The 27,891-nt window shown below is 54.1% G+C and overlaps 1 protein-coding gene across 2 annotated transcripts in view; it reads right to left on the bottom strand.

The window, feature by feature from the left end:
- Positions 1 to 27,891, bottom strand: part of ADCY5 (adenylate cyclase 5) — a 162,547-nt gene that overhangs the window by 47,272 nt on the left and 87,384 nt on the right. For both annotated transcript variants that reach the window (XM_021070242.2, XM_021070243.2), the window contains exons 2-6: positions 22,502 to 22,651; positions 17,614 to 17,735; positions 4,430 to 4,541; positions 2,572 to 2,699; positions 460 to 618 (exon numbers count right to left, since the gene is read on the bottom strand). In XM_021070242.2, the coding sequence (XP_020925901.1) occupies positions 460 to 618; positions 2,572 to 2,699; positions 4,430 to 4,541; positions 17,614 to 17,735; positions 22,502 to 22,651 (671 nt within the window). The remainder of the gene's footprint in view (positions 1 to 459; positions 619 to 2,571; positions 2,700 to 4,429; positions 4,542 to 17,613; positions 17,736 to 22,501; positions 22,652 to 27,891) is intronic.

Here is a 27,891-nt window from a genome sequence, read left to right as displayed (position 1 = left end):
CTGCTGACTACAAGACTGTGTCCAAGTCCCCCAGCCTGGCACAAATGTCTTTCTTAACACAGGCACTGTTTCTCCCCCTGGTTCCTAAAAGGCCATCTGTTCCACTTCCATTCCTTGGAAGTACTGTTTCCCTCTACCTGTGCCTGTCCTCAGCCTGCTCACTCAGCCTGGCACCCTCCCCCAACGCCCACCTTCTTCACCTGCCCCCATGCTGCTCCACCTGCCTGGCCAGCTCACCCCCCACCTCCTTATGTCCTGGCCACCCTCAAAATTATCCGGGGTCCTTTCCCTCCTTTAGAAGTCTACCCCACCTCCCACATCCCACAACAGGCTGCAGGTTGTGTAAATATCTTCTGGTTGATCATGCCCCTTACAACTTGCCATGTGTGGTGTCAGTGCTGTGATTAGCCGGTCGTCCTACCCACCCCGCCCCCTTCCCCATGACAGCCCCTCACTCACCCCGCCTTGCCTCCAGCTTCCATGTGGTTGGCCAGCGTGACATCGTTAGACCAGACATCGAACTGCCACTTCCTGAGGCCAAGGACACCGCAGTGCACTCGCCCGCTGTGGATTCCCACACGCATGTTCACGTTCACACCTGTCACCTCCCGGACCAGCCTGGGGATGGAGCAGGGGTAAGGCTGGGAGGGGGTCAGGGCCAGGCGCATAGAGTGGGAGTGGCTGGAAGGCAGGGGGTCAGGGTGTGTGAGAAGGCACGGGGGTCAAAATGTCATTTCTCTCCAGCCCAGCCCAAATCCGGAGTCTGAGACTTCAACCTGAAGGGCAGGGGCCGGGCCCTGGCACTCAGGTGCTGTTTCTCATCTTTCCCACAAGGTGGCGCAGCACCTCACACTAAAACCCAGGCCCCACAGCTTCCTTGCCCAGCTAGGGCACCTGAACCAGCGCTACCCTCAGCCAATAATTAAGTTGTGCTCTGAAAATGCAAGTACATAAGTGCCAACTTGAGTGGACAAGGAAGTTATAGCCACTCCAGACCCCATGCATGTAATTCTCAGATCCATCCACACTGCTGTTTCTTCCTCATTAGCAGGATAATGGAAAGAGGACACACGTCCTGCCCAGGAAAGAAGGGAGCCGGGGCAGGTGCAGAGGACCAGGGGCATTCCACACGCTAGAAGACAATGCTCATCCCCGCCACATGCACCACGCACATCCCCCGGGGGGTTCCCAGTAGGTGGGTGGGCCGCCCGTAGGAGGGGGAGTGGAATGGAAGCTCTACAGCTCTGGGAATGTGTGTGGGGCGAGCTTTGTGGAGGAGGAAGCCGGTGCTCTGGCGGGAGGAACCCAGCGTGCATTTTCCACCAGCAGCTGTGGAGCCAGCCGGCAATCTGAGCCTGGCGTGACAATCAGGACCACTAGGTGGACTCTAGCTCTCGCCCCAGCCCACTTAGTGAGAGGCTGACACCCACCAGAGGGAATATTGCATCACCCATCATTTCTCTTGTCCTGGGATCAACTCTGCAAATACTTTTGCCGGAGCTGTGCCTTCCATCCACGAGGCTTCTGGCCACTTGCTCAGGTGGATATCTCTCAGTCTACCTTTTTGGCTTAATTCCAAGGCCACCTCCGTCATGAAACCTGTCTTGGTCCTCCCAGTGGGAACAAATGCCCTCTCCCGGGCCCTCCCTTACCTGATGGTGTCCACCGGGAGTGCCTGTATTAGAGCAATGGGAGTCCTGGCCTCTCTCCCCTAACAGACTCCATGCTTCCAGGAGAGGGACTCACCGTCCAGCCCAGGCACGCAGGGGCATTCGGCAAAGACTGCCAAAAGGAACTGTGCCAAACAGGGTGGCCTGGCCACCTTCTGGGTTAGCTACTCTGACTTTGCCCACGGTGGCTTTTCCTTTGCCCTGTTCGGGCCACTTCTAAAGCTCAGTTACTGAACCCACAATGGGGCAAACTCTGACCTGCTCCCTTGGCTGACATGGAAGCTTGGCTTGTGCATGTCATTTAAAGACCAGAACTCCTTGTATGGTCAGCAGGAACCAAGGACTGGCCAAAGATCCTGTAGGTTAACTGCTCCCAGGAAGGATGGACTTGCTTGACTGGGGACATCTGTGTTTGCATCCACTTGCAGTATTGCTCTGGGGAGCTATTTGGCCCCTGTGAGCCCAACCTTTCTCATCTGGGAAGTGGGGCCGGTGGCTTGAACCCCTGGCTGGGTGGTTGTGAGGAGACCTGAAGGACGGTCCGGGGCACAGCACAGCTGCCAGCCGGTCTCCTCTCCGGGAGAGGTGGCACCACACCTCCCACTGCCCTGGGGTCTGCAAAGCCCTCCCTTCCTCTAGGACACGTCCCTCTGGGCAGGGCTTCCCAGGCTGCTGCAGAGGGAGCAGCTCAGGAAAAAGCCCAAAGCCAGCGCTTGTAAATCAACCCTCCATGAGGCCGGGGTCCTTGGGAGGCGGCTCTGCCCCACTGTTTCCCTGCCTCCATCGATTCAACATCAGTCAAGTTACTCGGGCTGTGGGACAGTCCCCTGCAGACAGGCAGTCCCCTGGGGATGGACCATGTCCCAACAGGCAGGCAGTCACCCTGGAGACAGGCACTTACGAGATGGCCTCAATCATGTCCATGCCCATCTCCACGCAGCAGTGGGCATGGTCCGCCCTGGCTTCAGGCAGCCCTGAGACGCAGTAATAACAATCTCCCAGGATCTTAATACGTAAACAGTGATTCTCCTGGAAAGCAAATTAATTAAAAATTAAAAATAGTAGGAAAGAGAAGTGGGAGGGAAGGAAACAGGAAGCAAGCAGATTCACCCCATGCCTGGAATAACTTGCCTTTTAGGGCAGCGAGCACAGACCCAGCTGCCAGCATGAGGTGTGGCCCCAGCCCCAGGGACAGGCTTATGGGGAGCCATGGGGGACAGAGGACAGGCTGAGTGGCAGGAGAGGAGCAGGTGAGTCCCAGGCTCAGGGACTCACTCGTGTGGCCGCTGCGGAGGCCCAAGAAGAATGCAGTGGGTCCAAGGTGGCAGCGACTGGGGTCCACCCATGAGTGTGAGGGCGGCCCCACCCTGACAGGGAGCGCCCACGCCACCCCCAGCCCCGGGCTCGCTGGGATGCTTGGCCTAAGGTTCTGTGAACAGTTTTCTGATGCTCCCTTTATGAAAAGACTGAGGCAGAGATGAGACATAACCAAAGCTCGCCTGACTCTCAGACTGAGGTTTTCATCCATCCGAGAGCATTGTGCTAAGTCAGCAAAGCACGGGCGCCGAGAATGCCCAGAGCCCCAGGTCATCCCGGGCGGCGGCAACCCACGCGTGAGTGGGATTGAGACGGACCATTGCTAATTGCCAATTCTGAGCTGTCGAGTGTGGCTCCCAGGAGTTATTTCATGAAGCCGGGATGCTGGCACCCGAGTGTCTGTGTGCCCTGGACTCTCCTTTAAGGCCCTTCTGATGCCCAAGGGCCAAGCATGAGCCTGTGCACCTTGCCCATGGTCAGTGAGAGAATCAGTGAGGTGTGAGGGCCGCTGTCAATGCCCTCGGAGGCCTGACACCGCCTCCCATCCGCGATCTGGTCTGCCATCCTGTGACAGCTCAGGGGACATGTCCATGTGTTGGTGGACACTGCAGAAGGTGGCCAGGACATAGGACTCGACAAAGGCCCAGAGCATTACTCAAAGCCACAAAGGCTGAGGAACAATGGCAGAGTGTAAACGGGAACAAAGGGACCAAGGTGTCCTTTGCCACTCCATGCCTGGGGTGGGGCACTTCCCATCTGTCCCAAAGCAGCAGAGTCCCTTTTCCAGAAGCCCTGGGGGTGACACACAGCGGTGGGCAGGCTACCTGGGGTCGAGACTCACTCTCTTCTTTTTTTTTTTTTTTTTTGGTCTTTTTGCCTCTTCTAGGGCCGCTTCCCGCGGCATATGGAGGGTCCCAGGCTAGGGGTCTAATCGGAGCTGTAGCCACCAGCCTATGCCAGAGCCACAGCAACTTGGGATCTGAGCCGTGTCTGCATCTGCGACCTACACCACAGCTCACGGCAATGCCGGATCCTTAACCCGCTGAGCAAGGCCAGGGATAAAACCTGCAACCTCCTGGTTCCTAGTCGGATTCGTTAACCACTGCGCCACAATGGGAACTCTGAGACGCACTCTCTTCTCACTCTGGCCAATCTCATCAGGAAACTGGCTCCGCGGCCACTCCCCTCAACACAAATTCCACAAACTTGGGGGTCTGGGCAGTGACACCTGCTGGCCTCCCCACCCTCATCCACTGATGGAGGGCTTGCTCCCTTGTGACCAGTGACACAGTGAAAGCATCTTTGTGGGCAGGGCACAGCGCCTGGGCCTGGGTCCGGTGAGTCCTCCATCACTGCATTCAACCCACAACCCAGGTCAGGCCACCCCTGCAGGCCTGGCTTGGGCTCATGGGGGCCCCAGGGCCGAGGGCAGGGTGACTCACCGCAGCCAGCTTGTCGAAGCGGGCGAAGAGCTCATTGAGGGTCATGACCAGCTCCTGGGCGGTGCACTGGGATGCCAGGCTGGTGAAGCCCTCGATGTCAGCAAACAGGATGCTGGGGAGACAGGCAGGGCAGCCCCTCATGAGGGAGGAAGGTCAGAGGCACACAGCAGGGGCCACCCTCTGCCTCGGGAGGGCTGCTGGCCAGCAAGAGGCTGGGGGGCTCCAAACAGCTGCTGGGGAGGGGTTAGAGAGAGCTGACACAGAGAGGGGGTCGCCAGCTTCAGGGGGAAGGCCAGGCCGGCCCTCCTTTCTGTATTTCCTGGTGGAAAAGGGGCACATGAGGCCTGGAAGCATATGGCTGCCGGAGTCACGCAGACAGGCCCACTCCCCGCCATCTTCTCAGACCTGCCCTGTCTGACCTGTGAGCAGCCCTCTCAAGGTGGTTAGGCTCAGGAGAAGGGTCTATGATTCCTCTGGTTTGGAAAGTGTTTCAGGCCCCAATGGCAGCCCTATAAAGGCTTCATGTCCCAGCTCCACACACAGGGGATCCGAGCCCAGGCCCTCCATTGCGAGGGAGTCCTCTAGAAGGACAGTCCAAAGAGGCCCGGGGAGGGGGGGAGAGGCGGAGACAGAGTGTCTGTGGCAGCCCCCGACCCTGTCCCTGCCAGCTCCCTCAGCCTTGTCCCAGGCCCCATCAGGTGCACCAGCTGGTCCCTGCAGGCTGCTCCATGATTGCTTATTCATTCTGGAGACTGAACACATCTTTCTGGTCTCTCAAGACTCTACCAGAGGTGAGGCCCCAGGGCCAGAACGTGGGAGGGCCCCTAGAGCTTTCTCTTCAAATGAACACAAAAATGTAGTAACTCTTGTGAACACAGATGCTCCTGGTGGCCAGGCGCAGGGCTGGGGGCCCTGAAAGAGGGCTGGGTGACCCGTCCCACAGAGGGGAGGCTGAGCCTGGGGCGGGGGCAGGGATGTGGATGGCAGCTGGGGCCTCTTCCTTCCCCAGAGCTCCCGGAGCTTGGACCAACAGTCTCACTTGAAATTAGAATGTAGGACTGAAGCTGTACCTTGTCATTTTATTTGGACAAAGTGCATTGGTGCATTAAGTATGTCTTTTCATTCTGATGCCTGATGTATGACATCTGGGCCCTTGCTCACCTGGGGAGCCCGCCCCTCCCAGGCCAGCTGGTTCCTAAAGAGTCATGCACTCACCTTAGAGTTCACCTCGCAGCCTAGCCAGGCCCTCACCCCCCCAGCACCACGCCCCTGCCCTGATCACCCCAGGGACAGGTGCCAGGTAACACGGGACAGTCCTATGCCCCAGAGCCCGCTGACGTTAGTCAAACAAGCCAATGCCAGGCCTGCTTACCCTCCCTTTCCTGCTTCTTCCCGCAGAAGCCACGGTATAGGCTCTCTCCCACCCTTCTCCTCCCTCTGCCTCCTGACAAACCCTGATGCTTCTCCATGTGCCCACCACCGCCAAAGGCATGGTGTGCCCTCTCCTCTCGGGAACTCTGAGTAACAAGCTCTCTTGCCAATGCCAGCCACTCTTGATCTGTTGGCCTCACCATACCTGGATAATAACACATTTTAAAACAGTTGGACACTGTTCTAAGCCCTTTACATGGATTAACTTATTTAAGCCTCGCAACCAACCTATAAGGTTGGAATCCTCTTTACAGAGCTAAGAAAAACTGAGGCCCAGAAAGGTCAAGTCACCTGCCCGAGGCCACACAGTTCAAGAGTTGTGCCAATACATATCATGCTGTCTGTCAGCTCCGCAGACACATCTAAAATGAATAAAGCACAATTCACTGGACTGGCACTGTCTACGGGGCAGAGGGAGGTGAAGGCGGCACATGGGGGCTGCAGTAGGTAGGCAAGTACAGGACTCCCTCAAGAGGGAAGACACCGGGCAGCCAGGCTGGGCCACCAGGGAGCACACCCTGGGGCTCAGGCTAGGCTGTGTCACCTCCCAGGAAAAGCACAATAAGGCAACCCCCAGGCCCCCAGCCCAGTGCTGTTTCCCAGCTTCCCGGCTCCTCTAGCCACTCTGATGCCAGCCCAGATCCGCGAAGACGAGCGCAGCAGGAAAGCCAAAGAGAGCAGGAGAAATGTGGGGAGCTGGTGAAAGAGGAGACAATTGAGGGGAAAGAAGAAAACGGGAGGAGGAGGAACAGAGGGAGGGAGACTACCCATCAGCCCGCAGGGCTCAGAAATTAGACAAGTTGCTCCAGAGGGGCCCGTGGGCCAGGGGCTCAGAGATGAAAGGGAGCCAGTGTCTCCTGCAGGCTTTTTTTTCCTCGTCTTTTTAGGGCCTCACCCAGAGCACATGGAGGTTCCCAGGCCAGGGGTTGAACAGGAGCTATGGCTGCTGGCCTACACCACAGCCACAGCAATGCCAGATCGAGCTGCGTCTGCAACCTACACCACAGGTCTTAGCAAAGCTGGATCCTTAACCCACTGAGCAAGGCCAGGGATCGAACCCACAACCTCATGGTTCCCAGTTGGATTGTTTCCTCTGAGTCATGACAGGAACTCTTCCATCAGGCTTTGATGCCTAGTGTGGGCACATAGGCTGGGCACCCTGCCTGGGGGAGTCTGTGGACATCCACGCCGCTGCCGGTGGGCGAGAGAGAGGGTGTGTGCGGGGACACGGCCATGCTCCAGATGCTGAGCCCTGCTCCCTAAGGAAGGGCAGACCCCCCCACCATGGACCCCCTGCCACCTCCCTGGCTGCCAGTCCCCCAGGCCGCCACTCCACCCACCCAGGAAGAAGGAAATGGTCTCTCCCAGTCTGTGTAAAAGCATGGTTCCACAGTTGTTCTGGAAATTCTTCTTTAATGCTCAAGAAATCAAAGCTGAGAGAAGCCGAAGTCAAAATCAGCTACTCAGTCAAGAAACACCTTCAGAGCAAGAGTCAGTATTTCAAAGGCAAAGCCAGCAGACACCCGGCCCAGTGGTTCCACAGCAGAAGCCTTGGAGGGGCTGATGAGACCTCAAAGTGGGAAGGGAAAAAAATCCCCCAAACCTGGCAGAGGCAGGATTGCGATGGGCAGGGTGACCCAGGCGCCAAGAGGAGAAGGGAGGAGAGAAAGAAGAATGGGCCGCCCTTAAAGCACAAGGCAGAGTGTGTGGACCAGGGCTCAGGAGGCCTCCTTTCACTGAGCCCTGCAGGTGCGTGAGCTTACCTGCAGCCCTGCCAGGCCAGGAGGGATGTTGCAGGGCTGCGGCCACCCCCCTTCTCCTCGGGGGCCTCCTTGGGCCTTACACGGCATGGCACTATTCACTGCAGCTCTCACCTCGCTAGACCAGCGGCTCTCAGACCTGACAGTTTTATATGGAGAGGTCCCGAAGTCCCATCCCCAGGCATTTGACTTGGTTGGCCGGAGGTGGGGCTCTGCCATGGATTGTTTTTGTTCTGCTTTGTTTTATTTTAATCTTCCTGGGTGATTCTATATGTAGCCAGGGTTGAGAACCACTGTGCTAGTTTAAAGGTCACCTTCTCAAGGCTTTCACCACCTTATTTAAACTGCAACCCCTCTCGGAGTTCCCGTCGTGGCTCAGGGGTTAACGAATCTGACTAGGAACCATGAGGTTGTGGGTTCGATCCCTGGCCTTGCTTAGTGGGTTAAAGATCCGGTGTTGCCGTGAGCTGTGGTGCAGGTCACAGACATGGCTCGGATCCCGAGTTGCTGTGTCTCTGGCATAGGCTGGCAGCTACAGCTCCGATTCGACCCCTAGCCTGGGAACCTCCATATGCCGGGGGTGCAGCCCTAGAAAAGGCAAAAAGACAAAAAAAAAAAAAAATTTGCAATCCCTCTCATATGTCTATCTCCCTTCCCTACTAAATTTTCTCCATTGAACTTTCCACCATTCAATATATAATTTATTACTGTAGTTGTTATTTATCATTATGCTTCTGTCTGTATTTTCCCTACATCCCAGGAGGGATTTTGATCTACTTCATTCAACACTACATCCCAGCCTCCAGTACAATGTCTGGCACACAGAGTAATTGCTCAATAAAATCTTCAATGGAATGACTGAATGAACGAGGACAGGTCATATCCACCTGGCTCTCTGCTCTCTCCATCCCCCTCCACACACACACACACACACAGACACACACACATACGCGTGCGCACACACGCACATGCACACCCCTAGGATAATATCTAGCACATAGTAGGTACCTGTGTTAGTGTCCTAAGGCTGCTATATGAAAGCACCACAAACTGGGTGGCTTAAAAAAAAGAAATTTGGGAGTTCTCATTGTGGCTCAGCAAGTTACACACCCGACTAGTATTCATGAGGGTGTGGATTCCATCCCTGGCCTCACTCAGTGGGTTAAGGATCTGGTGTTGCCGTGAGATGCGGTGTAGGTGCCACATGCAGCTTGGATCTGGTGTTGCTATGACTGTGGTGTAGGCTGGCAGCTGCAGCTCCGATTCAACCCCTAGCCTGGGAATTTCCATACGTGCAGAAATTAGGGTGCGGCCCTAAAAAGCAAGCAAACAAACAAAAAACCCCAGATATTTATTCTGACCCAGTTTTGGAGGCTTGAAGTCTGAAGTTAAGGTGTCGGCAGGGCCCTGCTCCCTGTGTGTCTCTGGGTAGAATCCTTCCTGGCCCTTTCCAGCTTCCAGTGGTGGCTGTCAATCCTTGTGCTTCTTGGCTTGCAGCTGTGTCACTCCAACCTCTGCCTGTGTCCTCGTAAGGTGTCCTCCATGCATATGTGCATCTTCGCAGGGCATTCTTCTCTTCTTATAAGGGCACCACTTACATTGGATCGGGGCCCACCCTCTCCAGCATGACCTCATCTTAACCTGTGTCATCTGCAAAGACTCTATGTCCAAACAAGGTCACATACACAGGTGCCAGGGGTTAGGACTTCAACATATCTTTGAGGAGGACACAATTCAATCCACACAGGGTCTAATATATATTTGCTGAATAGAAGAGACTATTCATAGTAAAGCAAGGAAGAAGCCGGACCCATAAGTCCATAGCTCTTCCTTCTACCCACTGGGCCTCTTGGGGTCCCAGGCATGTCATTTTAGGAGCCTAGAGGGCCCGGGGCCTGGCACCCAGCAGATACCCAGCAGTGTTCACAGAACTAACAGCAGAACGGTGGCCAGGCAGCTTGCGGTCTGTGCCAGGGGACAGGGGAAACAATACCTGTGTGCAAGGGGCTGGGTGCTTTAGAAAGCCTGGCCCCCTCCAGTCTGCAGGGATCTACTTTTCTCGAGCAGTTCTTTTGCGGGTGCCAAGGAATCCTGGATGGGCAGGTTGCTGGCTCCCTTTGTTCAGGTGGTGTGACGGTGACCAGCAGCCAGGGAGGAGATGGCGCAAAGCAAGGCTCCAACTTGCACAGAAGCTTGGACAGGTCCCAAGTCTGAACCCTGCAGCCTCGCCTCCACGCTGATGGAAACCCTGCCACCTCCTCGTCCCCCCACCTCCTGGCAGAGGTGAAGTCACACTCCTGGGCCGCCTCGGGGGAGGATGCTGCAGAGTGGCTGTCACTTCTGGAGGCTCCTCTGTTTTACGAGGTCTACCCAACGGCAAGCTGTCTGTTCTGCTGGCCAAGATTTCCTGATCTGCTCCTTGGCAATTCCAAAGGCCATTTTACACCAGCACAGGGCCCAGACATGCAGAAAGGTACTAATTCATCGATTAGCTCCCACTTGAGAGCTCGTCTTGGCAACGCGATCAGGCCCTCCTGGTGGGCGCACAGAAGCTGGGCAGGCCCGCTCTGGCTGCACACTCCTCCCTAATTGCCTGCCATCCATCACTCACGGTCGCCTGCATTCTACTCCAGAGGCAAGAGCAGGCAGGCTCTGCACCCCAGTTACCACAACAGGCCCTTCAGCTCTCTGTCACAGCCTCAGCGCAGCCTCGCCAGGTGCATTTTTGGTTAAGAGAGTTTCTTCACTGTTTCCCCCTCTCACTGCCAACAGGCCCCAGGACCAGATAGAGTTGCCACATCTGATCCTATTCCTGCACAGAAGCCACATCCTGCAGCATCTTTGAACAGCTAAAAGCTAGGGGGCTGGGCAGGGGGCAGCATGAGGACCTGCTCCTCTGAGCTCCTGCATCGCCCCCCCCCCGCCCCCCATCTGGCACAAAGAGGGAACTTGAGAAATGCCAAGAGGCAAGCCCTCTGTTTGCCCAGGAGGGGTAGGAGCCCGAGGACAGAGGTCATGGTGTGGGGGCCGGGAAGGAAGCATGGCAAGGTCTCAGCCCAACTCTAGGGATGGTGGGCCCAGTGGGAACTGAAGGTTCTGGGAATCAGGGCAGGAAGCACCCTGGAGGCCCAGCCACAGGCCAGGGGTCTCTTCTGGACTGAGAGGGCTGCCCCCTCAGCATCTCTCCATTTGCTCCAAGCCCTACAACCCAGAGAGCCACCTAGGTCCATGCCCCTTGTCAGACAAAGGAGCGGGGATGGGCCTCTCACAGGCACTAGGTGAGCAGTGCAGTCAGGTGTGGTCTTATCAACACCTGGCTGAAAGTGGGCACCGGACCTGGGCGTTTTCCAAGGGGAGGTGGAAAATGGTTAAGGTGGGGCATCGCAACAAGAGCAGCTGGGGGACCATCCAACAGCAGAGGCTGGAAGAAACAAAGAGGAAGGCCAAGGGGAGGACGCTGAACGCAGTGGGTGTGTCCGCACACTTCATTAAGTGAAGTAAGCCAGACACGAAGGGACATCCACGGTAGGATTCCATTCGTATGAGGACCCTGGGAAGAGCCAAATTCATAGAGCGTGGAATGGTGGTTGATGGGAGCCAGAGGAGGGTTGGGGGCGTTAGGATTCAGTGAGTACAGATTTTGGGTTTTGCAAGATTAAAAAACTTCTGGAGATGGACGGGGGTGACGGTTGTACGACAATGTGAAGGTCCTTAATGCCACTGAACGGTACACTTAAATTGGTTAAAACGATAAATTTTGTACTATGTATCTTAACCACAATTAAAACAATTGATTAATTAAAAGACCCAACCCCAGTAGCTCTACCAGAGGGGTTGTGAGGCTGCTGTTCCCACAGCGCGGGGCTCAGCCCGAGCTCACTGGCGAGGGCCGGATATTCCCTAAAAGGTGAGCACAGTGTCTTTTCCATCTACTCTGAGTCATGCCTGGCACCTAGCAGCGCTCAATAAATTTGTGGAATGAATGAGATGATAATACAAAAGCCCTTTATATCTATAATTGATGTGATATATGGCAAGAAAAGAATACTACTTCTTTTTTTTTGTCTTTTGTCTTTTTAGGGCCACACCTGCAGCATATGGAGGTTCCCAGGCTAGGGGTCAAATTGGAGCTACAGCTGCTGGTCTACACCACAGCCACAGCGACGCGGGATCTGAACTGTGTCTGTGACCTACACCACAGCTCACAGCAACGCCAGATCCTTAACCCACTAACCGAGGCCAGGGATCGAACCCACATCCTCATGGATACTAGTCGGTTTTGTTAACCACTGAGCCATGACAGGAACTCCCAAGAACACTTTTCTTAATCTCAGGTTCGAGACGGGAATGCTGTGTGTTTGTGGACCACACCTCTCGGTCGTCCGATGGCTGGGGATGTGGGGAGCGAGACATTTCCCTCTCTGCCCACAGAGTGCACAATCCACCCACGGGTATCTGAGCATCGCGGACACTGTCGCGTGGTCATTATAATTCAGAACCACGCCGTGGCTGAGCCAGACGCCAGAGTGACCTGGGGACACAGCCAAGTCCTTGAAGGAGACGGGAGAGGAGATGATAACCTTAAAGGGGGGGGGGTGCTGGGGAGAGATGGGAAGGGAGGGAGGAGGGCGGGGGGCAGCACAGCCCTCCCCAGACCCAGCTGCACCTGTCCTGTGCAGGGAGGGGGGAGTGTTACCTCATTTCCACTCCTGGGTCAATAGCCCCTCTGCCAGACCCCCAGCTCCAGCCCCTCCAAGGCTCCTGGGTCTCTGAGAATGAGGCTCTCATTCCGGCCAATGTACCAAGACCCCCACCCCCTGGCAAGCACAGCACATCATCCTGAACTCCCCCCAGCATCCAAATAGATGAAGCCCTGTGAGGAAGGGGTTTCTTTAGCAGACGACTGGCACCTCCTGGAGGAGGGGGCCTTCTCTCCACTCCCACAGATAGCAGAGTCTCTGGAAAGATCCATCGCACCCCCTACAACCTGTAAAACCTCAGGGCTCCGGTGTGTGGACCGATCAGGTGTGGGCCATCCTCCTTTAGTAGGGACCCTGGTGGAAGCAGGGAACCCTTGAGTACCTGCTCAGGTCTGGTGGGGTGTTCCCTGCCCCCTGAAGCCTTTGGGTATGGGGTTCCCTGACCTTGACTCTCATCTGGTAGCCTGCCCAGGAGCAGGCTCTGCCTCAGCAGGGTGAACAGTCTGCAGCCATCTCCTAGGCCAGGGGCTACACACTGCACCCTGTACCTCCCCTACCCTCCCAGCACCCCTGCAAGAAGCCCCAGAGTTCCTCTTACAGGCTCTGCTCATCAGTGACTGAGCAGTGCGCCGTTTAGCACCATACCCCGCTAGAACGCACAGTCCATGTCGACAGGTCCCTAGCCCTGCTCCCTGTGTGACACATCCCCACTTTACTAATGATGAATCCTTTGTTAGTGTATGTCTTCCCACACTGAAGGCGAGCTTCCCAGTGACAGGACAGTGTCCCCCTCAATTCCCACCATGGTCTCTGCCTCTAGCTAAGTAGTGGTTCCTGGTGATGCAGGCAGAAGTTAAATCTTTACTGAATGGGAGTTCTCATGGTGGTGCAGAGGAAATAAATCTGACTAGGAACCATGAGGTTGCGGGTTCAATGCTTGGCTTCACTCAGTGGGTTAAGGATCTGGCGTTGCCGTGAGCTATGGTGTAGGTCACAGACGTGGCTTGGATCCTGCATTGCTATGGCTACGGTGTAGGCCGGCAGCTATAGCTGTGATTCAGCCCCTAGCCTGGGACCTGCTCAACACAGACATTCGTTTTCCTCCACAAGGGTGACTGCTTGGCAAGGGTGAGCTGGCAGTACCCGGATTTTGGCTGCATCAGTACCTTTACTCTGTCTCCCTGATGTGGTGCCTTCCCCGGGTGGCACCAACCCCCATGTCCCTCCTCCCAAGGCAGAGCACCAGAAGCCCCCAACCTGGAGCACATCCTGGAGTCCCTTGTCCCAGGAGTGGGGACAGCACGGCCCTGCTCTGACCCTGGCACTGTGTCTAGGGGGAGGAGAGGTAGGCCGGAGGGCTCCCCAGCCTCAGGTCTGAATCCAGCAGGAGCCCTGGCCCCAACTGACCTGTCCAGCCAGCAAGGCTGAAACAACTCCAACTGTTACCACATCTCAGACTGGAGAGGCATCTGAGGGGAGGTCCATGCCGGTCTCAAGTCTTGCTTGGCCTCTGGCCTGCCTCAACCCACGGCCAGTGGTGGCTCAGCACCAGAGCACCTGACAGGCTCCTGAGAATCCTGGGAATTGTATGCTGTGCAATGATTCTGCTTGGGGCTGGGGCTGGGGGCAGGGGGGCGGGGGAACAAGGTCACAGAGAGTGATGGGCGCCTGACTGTCACCTTTCCTGCCCAGGCCTGCTCCTGGGTCTCTTCTAGTCTCTTCCTCTTCTCTTCCTTCTAGCCTCTGCTACCACCTACTCGTCTCTCCCTCTTCTTAGATCCAGGCCCAAGCGGTCACACTGCAGAGCTGATTTATTTTTCCTGTGGCCTTGCTCTCGGTGGGGTTAGAGAATAGCATGTCATCACCCTCTCTAAATATTACAGCTCCCCAGAGAATTGACAAATGTGACTCATCACCCTTGCACTCCAGCTCCAGCATCCCCAGGCCTTTCTCTGTTGATGGGAGTGTGATAATAATCATAATAATAACAGTAACAACAATAATAGCTGCTCCCAATTACCAAACACTTGTTCTGTGCCAGATATGGTGCTAAGCGCTTGCCTCACATTATTTCACTTACTCGTTAACAACCCTGCTAAGCAGGTGATCTTTCTGTCTTAACATGCAGATGAGGGTTCCGAGTGGCTCAAAGCCTGTACCTCGCCCTGGTCACACGGCAGAGCTGGGATAACAGCAAGGGCTGCCTAACCTAGGGTCCCCAGGGCTAATCACTGAACCTTGAGCCAAGCCCCAAAGTGCATGTCTATGCTGTGATGTCATCCCTTCAGCCAGGACTCAATCCCCACCTGAGGCCAAAGGTTCAGCCCCAAACAGGAGACGAGGGCGAGGGATGTGTTTCCATCAAGAGCAGTGGCTGATGAAACAGGGAAAGGGGCCCCAGCCGGAAATTTGCATATGATTGCTTGCGGCTAGGATCTGATGTGTACCAGCCAGCCCTAGTCCTGGCAATTTCAGAGTCAGAATTATGTCTGTCCCGATGAAAATGATGGCATCTTAGTTCGTCTCTCCTTTCATCTTGCTGATTGCTGTCATTGATCCTGAGCACATTCGGGAACAGAAATGCCCCCGCTGTGGCTGGGGTCTGATGCTTGCCATGCGGATCCTCCAGGCACTCTGTAATGAGGGTCCTGTTCGTTTCTTGACCCAAAATCACAGCCTCTGTGAGAGAGGAGGGGTGAGGTGGTGGCCCCCCCAGAGGGTGGGCCACCCCGTGGGGTAGTCTCTATGGAAGAGACCTGAGTCAGCTCCTCTGGCCCAACCTCTTTGCTGCAGGGCTGGCCCAAGAGCCAGCAAAAGAGGGATGGGAAGTAAGACGATGCCCACCATGGGCATTGATGCAGGGGTGGCTGGATGAGCTGGGGGTGCCTGTCAAGCCAGGCTGAGAATCCGCACCCTGCACACCGGACTGTTTCTAAGCAGTGAATTTTCTGGATTTCCATTGTGTTCCACTTTATAGTTTAGTAAATCTTCGGAAAGCTCTGCTGTGCTAAGGACGATCGAAGCAAGTACATCTTATCCCTTCTCTGCCCGAAACAGAGCAGTGCTGGAGCCAGTGAGGTGGGGAAGACAGGACCAAGGGAGAAAGTTCCAGAAGGATGGAGCTCAGGGGCTCATTTGTGTGGGGACCACATGGTGGGTCACTTCTTCCCACCTGAACCTTGGACCTCTGGGATTTGTTCTGATACAGAAGGCTGTTTTTTTACAGGTCCCAAGATAGGGAGCCCCAGATTTGAGGGGTAGCCATCAGACAGGAAAGGCCCCTGTGGCTCTTGAGTCACACATACAGATAGGAAGCCAACCCCCAAACCTCTTCTTTGAAGCCTCCGTTTCTCGAGGGCTCCTCAAGCCTGCTTCCCACAGAATTACCCTACAAACCTGCTGGGCACCAAAAAACAAAACAAAACAAAACAAAACAAAACAAAAACATCTGTCTAGCAGTTGGGCCAAGTACAAACTCCGAAATCAAAAAGCCTTCTGGGGGCAATTCCCTCACTTAACCAGTAATGCATCTGGGACCAGTTAATCTCTGTGCCCTATTCCCTCATCTGTTTTTTTTGTTTGTTTTTTGTTTTTGTCTTTTCTAGGGCCACTTCCACAGCATATGGAGGTTCCCAGGCTAGGGGTCTAATGAGAGCTGTTGCTGCCGGCCTACACCACAGCTCACAGCAACGCTGAATCCTTAACCCACTGAGCAAGGCTAGGGATCAAACCCCCAACCTCATGGCTCCTAGTCAGATTCGCTAACCACCGTGCCACAACGGTAACTCCCTCCCTCACCTGTTAAATGGGGATTATAATAGTACCAGACTCTTATATTTGCTGTGGGGATTAAGTGACTAGGCGAATGCGCTTGGAACAGTGCTTGGATTAACCAGAGCTCTGGACAAGCATTAGCTATTGTTCACCAGTGTGAGGACAGAGGCGGCTGGAGGAGACCAGCAGGGAAGTTCGCACCTACTGAGGCCCCCACCCCACCTCCCCCTTGAGCTCGGCTCTGCCGAGCCCGCAGCCCCTTAGGACACCTGCCAGGCACGGAGCCCCGGCCAGGGCATCTTTTCCCCTGAGAGTCCACACTGGCCGCGCTGTCCCTGCCTGACGGTGGAGTGATGGTGGGCTTTGGGGGTGTCGGGGGTTGATAGGGGGAAGATACCCTGAAAACTGGGGACAAATATGTTGTACAGATACTTTTCTCTCCCAAAGGCTTAAAGCCTGCTCTGGGGAAGGGATGGGGGATGCAGGCGAATCGACAGTCTCAGATTCCAGGACACACTAGGAACTGGGCGGCTCTGCCGGTTCCACATGCCAGCCCAGTGCCCTGCCCAGCCCTGCTGCCATCAGCCTCATCTTGAATGTACGTATGAGGGGGTGTGTGTACGTCTTTGTGTGAGTGCGTCCAGGCACAAGAATTTACATTATTCTGTTTAACCCCTTTATTGAAAATTCAGTGTAAACCTTCAAGAGCGTCTCTTCACACCAACCTTAGAGGACTCCTGGGTCTTAGGGAAACTCGCCCAGAGAGAAAGGAACTCTCTCAAAGGCAAACAAGCGGCTCCTTTTCTGGGCATATGGGAGGATTATCAGGCTCTCCAGGAAGCCATGCTGGATAAAGGCCACTGTATCGTTGGTGTCCCCACGGAACACAGAAGCAGATTTTGCACTCTATTAATCTACATCTGTTTACATGTCCCTGCTGTCAGCACTTCTGTTTATAGGGAAGCAGCAAACAGGCAGTCAAAGGAGCATGGGCTTCGGGGTGGCCGATCTGGGTGCACCCCGCTTTACCACCCCTGGCTGAGTGACCTTGGGCAGGGGTCTTCACCGTTCTGAACCCAGTCCCTAAACAAAGGATGCTGTTAAGGGCTCCCACCCTGTAGGGTTGTCAGCTTCCTGAAAGGATTAGCAATAAGGTGAATCAAGTCTGGTACAGTGCCTGGCACACACTGGCTTAGACCACATGGAAGCTGCTGGATGGTGGGGAAGATTGAGACAATGATGGTGACATTTGGGTACCACGTCTATGATTTCCACCTCCCTTTTTAGGCTAGAAGTTTCCCCAACAGCTTTCTCCTTTCTCCTCCTTCCTTCTGCGGCCTCACCTCCTTCTCTGCTATAATAATTCATTTAAAAGACCTAGAGGGGCAGGGCTGGGGCACCCTAGACAACACACGTCCCAAAGCCACCAGACCACCCTGTTCTTAAGGGGGGGGTGTCATCTCCTTTGGGATTCAGTGTTCCCACCCTGCCCTCGCCCCCACCCCAATGTCACCCCTACCTCACATTGTCATGTTTCTGGATGTAAATCTTATGGAACATCATATCCTCCTGCTTGGCGTTGATGTCTGCTTTCATCTCCATGGCAACGTGGCGGGGAAGGACAGACAGCAGGAGCCGCTCCTGGGGAGGGAAACAGATGCTTTTGTCACAGCTCCTCCCCTTGCTGGCAGTCCCCTCTCCTCGCCAGGCTTCACTCCCCCTACTTGTGCCCCCACCCACAGGGGCCTGGAAAACCTCTCAGGCTCTCCTTGCATGTGTTGGGGGGTAGGGTCGTGTCTCAGGGCTGCCTGACCCACCCCCACCCCCATCTCCCTGGGACACCTCCCGTGTCTTCAGTGAACATGGGAAAAAGCACTCCTGGTGAATCTGTCTGTAGCACCGAGCATCTTAGGTGAGAATCCTGGGTGTCATCTGAGACCTTGGGCCAATGACTGGACTTTTCTGAGCCTCAGCTTCCTCATCTGTAAATAGGGATGGAGTTGTAGGGACCCTTAGAGGAGACGGATTCAGTCATGAGCTGTTCACCGAGCACCTCCTGTGCGGCAGGCATCATGTTGACTGCCAGGAGCTAGAAGTGTGAAGGATTCAGGCATGGTCCCTCCTTCAAAAATCCCGTCTCCTGTGGGTACAGGTACCAGGGGGCACTGAGCAGGGGGACCTGACCGAGGCTGGGGAGAAGTGGGGTGGTCACAGAAGGCTTCCCAGGGACCAGACGATGACCCGTGGAGCAGGCAGCTCCCTTTCTAGGTAGGGCACGGTGGCCCAGGAGGACGGGAAAGCTGCCCCATTTTGAGTAACTGAGAAATTAAGACTGGCTGAAAGGGAGGTTGGAGGGAAGCAGGGAGAGGAGCCGGGGCCACCCTGTGGAGTGGGGTAGGGTCATGTCAGCCCTTGGTGGGGTCTTGACTTTGCCCCCTTTCTGCATTCTCCTGCAGGGCCTGCCTGCTCCAAGAGGTCCAGCTGCCCCTGAAGCGGCGCCCTCCGTAGTCCACGCCCCACCAACGCCAGGCGCTCTGGAGGTTCTGGATCATGACCGATCTCTGGGGCCTGTCCTTGTAGCTGCCTCCAGCCCTCCTCATTCTCCTGTCCTTCAGCACCAGGAGCTGGGCCGTCCTCCCCCTCCATCTGCCCCCATGGCCCTCAGCCCTTCACCTGCTTCTGAATCTGCCTGGTGTCTCTCTCCCTCCTCCTGGCCCCATCTCTGTCCTCTTCCTGCTCACTCCTGCCCTCTGGAGCAAGGCTTCTGCCAGCACCTCGCCAGTCTCCTCCATACCGCCCCTGAGTCTCCAGCTGCCTGCCAGATGTCCTGCCGCCACCACCTGCCATCACGCCCACAGCACACTCACCCTCCCGAGGGCTCTTCTCACGTTTCCTGCCTTTGCCCATGACACGTCCCCACTCTGTTCTCCTGGTCACCAAGGTCAAGACCTTACCCATGTAAACTGCTCTTGCTTTTCGGAAATTTTTCCCCCAAGACCCATCCCTCTCCCTTCAGCCTCAGGCCTGCCCAGCACTGGTAAATCCTCCCTCGGTTCCACCAGACTCTTCTGGACCCACTGGGTTTACTCCATATTTTCCACAGCAGCCCAACTCCCTCACTCCATCTGCCCCCTCCCTGTGCCAGGCCCGCTCCCACCCACCTGGGCCTGGCTGCCATTCTCCTCTCCATCATCCCACTCTCAGCCTCTAGCAGGTTTAGGCTCCTTCAGGTCAGGACTGGGTGACCAGGGCAGTCTCCAAATTGGTTCCTCTGTCAGGCGCTTCTGACTCATCCTCCACATGCAAGCCAGTGAGTGGTCTTCCCAAAACAGCCACCTGAGCGCTTCGCTGCCCGGCGTCAGCCCTGCTATCCCTCCTGCAGCTTCCAAGGGCTGGCGCACCCTCTCTTTGGCCTCCAAGGGGTTCCAAGATCTGGCTCCTCCCCACCCAGCAGCCCCAAACTGAAGTCCGCTCTCTGCTCCAGACGGTGAACCACGAGAACCTCTCAAGCTTCTGGTAATGTTTTCCTGCCTCTGCCCACAAGCTCCTCAGCTAGACTCACCATCCTCATTACTGCAGCTAACCCTCCTCAGGCGCACCCTCTTGCCTGGAGGAGGGTCCTGGCTCTGGCTGCCAGCATCCCCTCGCCAGCCAGGCCTTCTTAGAGATCACTTGGTGTTTCAATGGTTTGGTGCCAGCGTCTCCCTGAGGATGGGAGCTGCGACTTGCTCAGCTCCACTGCTGACAGCCTTATACATGGAAAACTGGTAAACCAGTGAGGGAGGGTGCCCTCTGTGGGCCAACCTGGTCTCCCCAGGCATCAGTGGACATGGCCATTGAATGCCATCTCCTATTTACTGAACTCTCAGTAAACAGCTACTGGTGATAGAAAGACAAGCTGAGGAGCTCCCACTGTGGTGCAACAGGATCGGCAGTGTCCTGGGAGCCCCGGGACACTGGCCCAGCACAGTGGGTTAAAGATCCGATGTGCAGCTTGGATCTGATCCATGGCCCAGAAGTTCCATATGCTGGGGAGTTGGGGGGGAGCAAAAAAGATAAAAAAAAAAAAAAGAAAAAGAAATACAAGCTAAAGGGCAATTCTGTGGAAATACAGGATGAGTGGAAGAAAGTGTGTGACAAATTGTTTAGGTTTATGAGAGACTTTCCTACATTTACAATTAGTTTCAGGGCTGAGGGCCAGGTGGAGCAGGCAAGGGGTGGCCAGGGAACAATGTTGAGTCCCCTCATCAAGTGGCACCTAGGAGCAGCCCTGGATAAAGAGCATCCCTTTCTGTAGAGGGCAGGAGAGCCTGACTCTGGGCCCTGGCTGGTGGGGAGGGCCTGTCCCCCAGAAGTATGCCTCCCCTCCCTGATGCCTGGGCCTGGAACATGGTATGGCAAACGTATTTCTCCCCCACATCCCTGTGGGTTCACTGGAATGTCCAGCCTGTCCAGGGCCAGCACAGTAAACTGTGATGGAGAGTAGAATGCTAATGTTACTAGAGAAGGGACAATGTCTAGAAGTGAAAGGGGACAAAACCTAAATCGGGACAGGAAGGAGATGTCCTGATCTCAGGGAGAGATGCTGTGGACTGGAAGAGGGATGAGAGAGGGGGCTTTTGACCAAGGTAGGGGGGTTGGGGGTGGGCAGGGTGCAGAGGTGAGGCAAGCTTTTCCTCTTTCCTTCTTTCCTTCCTTCCTTCCTTCCTTCTTTCCTTTCTTCCTTCCTTCCTTCCTTCCTTTCTTTCTTGTCTTTTAGGGCCACGCCTGCAGCATATGGAGGTTCCCAGGCTAGGGGTTGAATCAGAACTGCAGCTGCCAGCCTACACCACAGCCACAGCCACAGCAATGCAGGATCCAAGTGGCAGCAGTGACTTACACTGCAGCTTGTAGCAATGCCAGATCCTTTAACCCACTGAGCGAGGCCAGGGATTGAATCCACATCCTCATGAATACTAGTTGGGCTCTTAATGTGCTGAGCCACAGTGGGAACTCCGAGGTGAGGTAAGCTTTTCAAGAACAGACAGTGGGAAGACTCAGGGATACGCCTGGGCATGGATTTCATTGAAGAGGCTGCACCTGGAGCCCAGATGGGGCCAGGAGAGCACATGGGAAGGCCTGACCTCAGACTGGATGGCATGAGCTGGGGGCCTGGCCTGGCACAGCAGCCATGGTCCAGGCCTGGAAGGGAAGCAGGGACAGGTGGTGACTGGGGAGGGCCTAGAGAGGCCCTGCAGAGCTCTCCCCCTGGCTCAGCATCTGGATGCCACCAGCCATATCACTGTAACTCCCTAGGCTGAATCCAGACCGAGGCAGAGATGCCCTCAGACTGTGGCGGTGGCCACAGTGCCCACGCTGTGCTGGGCAGGGCACAGATGATGACCTGACTGCTGTCCAGGCTTCTGTCTCGCTGTCCTCATGCTCAAAGGCAGACCTTGCATGTTTACACCTGCCATTGACTTGACACAGTTGTGGCACAGAGCAGGGCTCCACCAATGTTGGTGCAGGTTTTGGGGAGATGCTAACAGAAGACGAGAGGGAGGCCCCTTGGTTTGGAGTAACCTTATCTCTGAGAGGCAGGACTAGTCCCAGTCCAGTGGGAGCCCTAGCATCCCGCTGACCTGCACCCCTCCCCTCCTGGGGCCTCCCTCCAGGCCTGCTGTCCGGGAGCCATGCCCTCTGGACAGTCTTAGTTCCTAGGCTTCTATCAGGTTCACATGCAGGATAGGATACAGTGGTGACTCAGCCAGACCTGAACCCCCAACACGATGCCCACAGGAGGTCAGGAGGACAGGATGAGAATCCTGCCAAGTCCCCAGCCCCAACCCCATCCTCAGCCAGAGGAGCACAAGAGGTTGGGGGTGGGGTGCAGGGCAGGGCTTGTAGGGGGAAGCCCCCCAGCTGGTGGCCTGTGTGAATGGCCTGCCTCCCACTCAGGAGTCCTCTGAGGGTCAGATTTAGGGTAAGTCACCCGGCTTCCTTTTCCTGAACCCATCAAACCCCAGAACTCAGCACAGAGGAAGTGCCTAATGAGGGCATCAGTGGGGCTGACAGCTTGATCTCCTCTCCTGCTCCCCCTTCCCCAGGGAGCGCCTTAGTCCCAGGAGGGGATTCTTGTCAGCCCCTGGGAAGGGGTGCCGGGCTTCCTGCTGCCCAGGCCTGGCTGCCTGGTTTGCCTGCACACCCCAGGGAGACGCTGAGGAGGCAGCAGGCGAGGGCAAGGCCAGAGCTCTTCCTCCCCGACAGCATATTCCCACAGAGCCAGGAATGCTGCGATCCCTCCAGGGAAGATATTCCCCACCGGCTGGGCCATGGCCCCTGGCCTCCGGCGGGGCTGGACAGCTGCCCTGAGTGCAGCTGGCAGGAGGCAAGGCAGCAGCTGGGCTGAGGCAGGGTCCCTCACTCACCTGCTGCTGGTTCTCCCGCTGCGAGTGGAGCCGCGCCTGGATGCACTCCCGGGTCTCCTGGAAGGCTTGTCTCTGGGAGACCTCAGCTGGGTAGTGGGTACAGACGCCCACGATGTTGGTGCAGGAGAAAATGAGGACATTGGAGACGAGCTGCGGAGGGAAAGACGAGGACGTGGAGCTCAGGCACCAGGTACTGGAGCCCCAACCACAACCCTCCTGGCCCCAGAGCCCAGGGCCTCACTGGAGCAAACACACACCCAGCTGCCAGCAAACAAAGGCCAAGGGCACCCCCACACACCCCTTGAGTAGCCAAGTGTAATCAGTTAGGCTCTCTGATGTCCTCAAAGCCCAAAGCTTGGCTGCCCTGGGACGGCGAATGGCCCTAAGGATGCTGAGTCACCGAATAATCCTGCTGTCCATAGTACCAAGGGTTAAGAGGTCAGGTGGGCTGGTGATGGTGTGACAGAGCTGTGTGATGGGGGCAGCAAGGGCACTGCAAGAAAGGCCCCTTGAGGTGGGTAGGATTTCCCTGAAAGTGTGATAGGGGCCATATAGGACAAAGGACTGCTCTTCTAGAGAGAGGCCTGAGCTGGCCATTCCCCAAGGATCAGCTCCAACGAAACAAATTCCTGCCAACACCCAGCACTGTGCAGAGTCCTCCAGGGACTGAGAGAAGGACCCCCAGCCAGCAGAGATCTGGGTCTCATCTCCTTCTCTGCCTCAGCACCAGGGCCTCCTGACAGCCCCACTACCACACCCCCTGGCGAGCATCACGCCCTGCTCCTTACCCATGCCCTCCTCTGTGCTGACAGGGACATTAGTATGGAGAAGTACCCCCATCCCTCAGGTCACAGAGACAAGCCTGGAATTCTTTTGAAAGCAACGCCTACTGAAAAGCTTATGGAAAACACAACACAACCCACGAAAGCAGGTTGACATGGCACCTCCAGATCCCGCCACAGGTGCCATCTAGGCAGAACTTCTCTTGGCAGGTACAGCTCCTGGGGTATCTGGATAAATGGATCCTGGTTCTGCCCTCACTTCAGGCCACGCAAGATGGAAGCCGCGCTCAGCTTTCTAGACCCCCAATCACGCTCTCCACTTAGTTCTTTTTTTTTTTTTTCTTTTCCTTTTGTTTTAGGGCTGCACCCGCAGCATATGGAGGTTCCCAGGCTAAGGGTCTAATTGGAGCTATAGCAATGCCAGATCCAAGCCGCGTCTGCCACCTACACCCCAGCTCATGGCAACGCCAGATCCTTAACCCACTGAGTGAGGCCAGGGATCGAGCCCGCAACCTCATGGTTCCCAGTCGGATTCATTTCCACTGTGCCACTACAGGAACTCCCTTTCACTTCGTTCTCAGTCCCACCTGCAGAAGGGGGACCCAGGTTGACCTCTTCACCTTCCACTGTGGCTCCCCCAGCCCTTGGGAGCCCTGCGTTGGTCCCCAGTCTACTTGTCCATTTGGATCCCAAACAGCCTTCCTCTGGGACTTCACCTGCTTGGCAGTGACCAGCAGCAGCTCCCATTCTCTCTTCCCAGGGCTCTTTGCTTGCAGACCTAGAAGTTCTGTCCTTGGCTCTGATCTGCATTCTACCTGAAGACTTTCCCTACCCCAGCCCTGAAGACTTTCCCTAACCCTAACCCCTAGCCCTAACCCTAGTCCTGACCTCTACCCAGGCTCTCAGGCGTGGAGGCCACGTGGGCTCCATGCTGGATGTGGTGCCACCTTTCCCTGGAGACATCCTATTCTGTGTCTGTCCCAGTCCACAGATACAGAGACTTTTCCTTCCCCACTGCAGTCTTGCTCGCTCCTCGGCTGCAGAGTAAATTCCAGTTTTCTGGCTGAGGGACACTGTGAACCCCCCTGAAATACCTCCTTGATAACTCCCTGATGCCTCCAGGGAAGGGGCAAACTCAGATCACCAGCTCCACCAACTCTGCTGATGACTCACACCCCCACGCCAACCCCATCACTCCAGAAGCCTACCATTGCCATTTTATGGGAACATTTCACAGAGGAAAACCCAGCCAATTTCTCACAAGCAAAGATCCCCTGCCCTACAGGAGCTTACAATCCAGCTACGGAAATAACTGGTCAAGACTAAGAGAGAACCCGCCACAGGAAGCAGAAACTGACTCCTGCAGGGCGATGAGAGAAGCCCCCAGGGCAGGGCTGGGCTCCCTGGCCCTGAGGTCAGGGGCAGGTTTGGTGAGGCTGGCAGACTTGAGAAAGGAGAGAGGATCCAGGAAACTCAGGCTTGCAAGTCCCTGAAGAAATAACGCAGGCAGGCTCTCTGATCCTGAGGACGTCCACAGAGAGAAGATGGAGTCGGAACGGCAGACGGAAGCCACACTAAGGAAGCATCTGAATGTCAGGCTGAGAAGCCTGGCACAGTCTTTCTATACCAGGAGCCACGAATACGTGGAACCCAAGAAGGGCAGGATGAGCACGCAGCTCCAGGAAGAGTCATCACGGTGAGGGCGGTACAGGGAGTCAAGCATTGGGTCGGGAGGCTCCCGCAGAAGCCCAAAGTGCAAGAGAACAAAGACCTGCATGAGGCCGGGGGCCAGCAAGGCAGAGCTGACTTGGAAAAAAGAGCCCCTCAGAACAGGGAAGATAGAGACCAAGGCCCATGGTGTGAACCAATGCAGTGATGGTGACTGGAGGACATGCCTCCTGGATGTCCCTGGGGACCACTGAGGCCGAGGAGAGAGGATGAAATGAGCAGGGGAGAATGAGATGAAGGTGCAGACGACAGGGAATTCTGAAGACGGTTCTCATTAGAGGGTGTCTTTTGAGAGGAGGAAGGAAGGTGCCAGATGAAAAAACAGGAGTGGGAGTTTCCGTCATGGCGCAGCGGAAACAAATCTGATTAGGAACCATGAGGTTGCGGGTTCGAACCCTGGCCTCGCTCAGTGGGTTAAGGATCCCGCATTGCCATGAGCTGTGGTGTAGGTCGCAGATGCAGCTCAGATCCCATGTTGCTGTGGCGTGGGCCAGCAGCTGTAGCTCCGATTAGACCCCTACCCTGGGAACCTCCATATGCCATGGATGCAGCCCTAAAAGGACAAAAGACAAAAAAAAAAAAAAGTAAAAGAAAAAAGAAAAGAAAAGAAAAAGAAAAAGAAAAAGAAAAAACAGGAGTGAGACCCAAGGAACTGGAAAGGAGAATATGAGAAGTGACCCTAAGACGGAATCCTGTAACATGATAATTCAAAGAGGCCAAGTGGGGTTTAGCCCAGGAGTGGAAGGCTGGTTCAACACCAAAAATCAGTGTCATTCACCGTATTAACAGACTAAATAGAAAACCATGTGGTTATTTCAATAGCTACTGAAAAAGTAATTGACAAAGTTTAACATCAATGCAAGATTAAAAGAACTCAACAAATTAGGATTAGAAGGGAAATTCCTCAATCTGATCAATGGTATATATAAAAACCTAGAGTGAAAAATGCAATGTTTTCCTCTGGACTGGGAACAAAGAAGAATAGTCCCCTCTTATTACTTGTATTCAACATCATACTGGAGGTTCTAAGCCATGCAATAAGACAAGAGAAAGAAATAAAATGCATATAGGATGAAAAGGAAGAAATAAAACTGTCTACATTTGTAAATGACAGGATTTTCTATGCAGAATATCCCAAAGAATGTACAAAACAGCTACCAGAATTAATAAGCAAGTTTATAAATACAAAGATAATAAGACCACAGGATACAAGGTCAATATACAAAAAAGCAACTGTATTTCTCTAAGAGAGCAACGAGAATCAGAAGTGAACTTTATCACCAAAGCTATAAAATATTTATGTATAAATCTAATGAAATATTGTAAACCTGTTCACTGAAAACTACAAAACCCTGATCAAAGAAATTTTTTTATTTTATTTTTTAATCTTTTTAGGGCCACACTTGCGGCATATAGAAATTCCCTCTAGGCTAGAGGTCGAACCGGAGCTACAGCTGCCGGCCTATGCCACGGCCACAACAACTTGGGATCCGAGCCACATCTGAGACCTACACCACAACTCACGGCAATGCCAGATCCTTAACCCACTGAGCGAGGCCTGGGATCAAACCCATGTCCTCATGGATACCAGTTGGGTTCATTACCACTGGGCCGCAACAGCAACTCCACGATCAAAGAAATTTTAAAAGACCTCGATAAATGGAAAACTCAATATTGTTCAGATGTCAATTCTCCCAAAACTGAAGTACAGACTGTAACACAATCATAATCAAAACCCACGCAGGTTTTTTTTTTTAAGAAACTGACAAGCTGAGTCTAAAATGTATATGAAAAAGCAAAGCAACTAGAATAGCCAACATATTTTTGAAGAAGGTGAACCAAGTTGGAAGACCCGTGCTACTCAATTTCAGACTTACTATAAAGCCACACAGTAATTAAGCTGCTGCAGTACTGGCCTAAGGGTAGAAATATAGATCAATGGAATAGAAGTGAGAGTCCAGAAACAAATCCTTACAGTTATGGCTTGCGGATGTTTGACAAGGGAACAAGACAATTCAATAGGAAAAGAATAATGGTCTTTTCAGAAAATGTCGCTGGGTTAACTCGTTATATACACACAAAAATATAAAGTTAGACCCTGTACCTCATACCAGATACAAAATTAACTCAAATGGATCAGAGACCTAAATATAAAAGCTACAGCTATAAAACTCTTAGAAGAAAACACAGGCGTTTTAAATCTTCACGACCTAGGATTAGGCAATGATTTCTTAGATGTTACACCAAAAGCACAAATGATAAAAGATAAACTGCACTTCATCAAAATTAAAAAGTTTTGTGCTTCAAAAGGAACAATCAAGGAAGTGCAAAGACAGCCCACAGAATGGAAGTAACTGCAAGTCATTTCTTACACCTTTATTTTTGACAAATATACAAACGCAACTAAATGGAAAAAGGATCATCTTTTCAACAAATGGTGCCAGAACAATTGGTTCTCCATACGATTAACTCAAACCTCACCAAATATACAAAAATTTACTTGGAACAGTTCATGGGCTTAAATGCAAAACCTAAAACTATTAAACTTCCAGAAGAAAATACAAGACATTGGGTTAGGCCAAGATTTCTTATACATCACAGCAAAACATGCTCCATAAAAGAAATGACAAAGTGATCAATAAACTTTCTCAAAATTAAGAGCATTTGCCTTCCAAAGACACTGTTAAGAAAATAAAAAGACAAGCCGCAAAATGGAAGAAATTATTTGTAAATGAGAAAAATATTTGAGTAGACAATTCACCAAAGAAGATACAAGGATGACCAATAAGCACATAGAAAGCTGCTCAAAATCATTAGTCATTAGGGAAATGCAAATTGAAAAACAATGAGATACTACTAAACACTATTAGAATGACTAAA

This window comes from Sus scrofa, chromosome 13 (assembly GCF_054392235.1).
Source record: "Sus scrofa isolate SSC_HxYL_T2T_F1_AM1 chromosome 13, Sscrofa_HxYL_maternal_Yorkshire_Landrace_v2.0, whole genome shotgun sequence".
Taxonomy (NCBI): domain Eukaryota; kingdom Metazoa; phylum Chordata; class Mammalia; order Artiodactyla; family Suidae; genus Sus; species Sus scrofa.
This window is presented reverse-complemented; position numbering and strand designations above follow the sequence as displayed.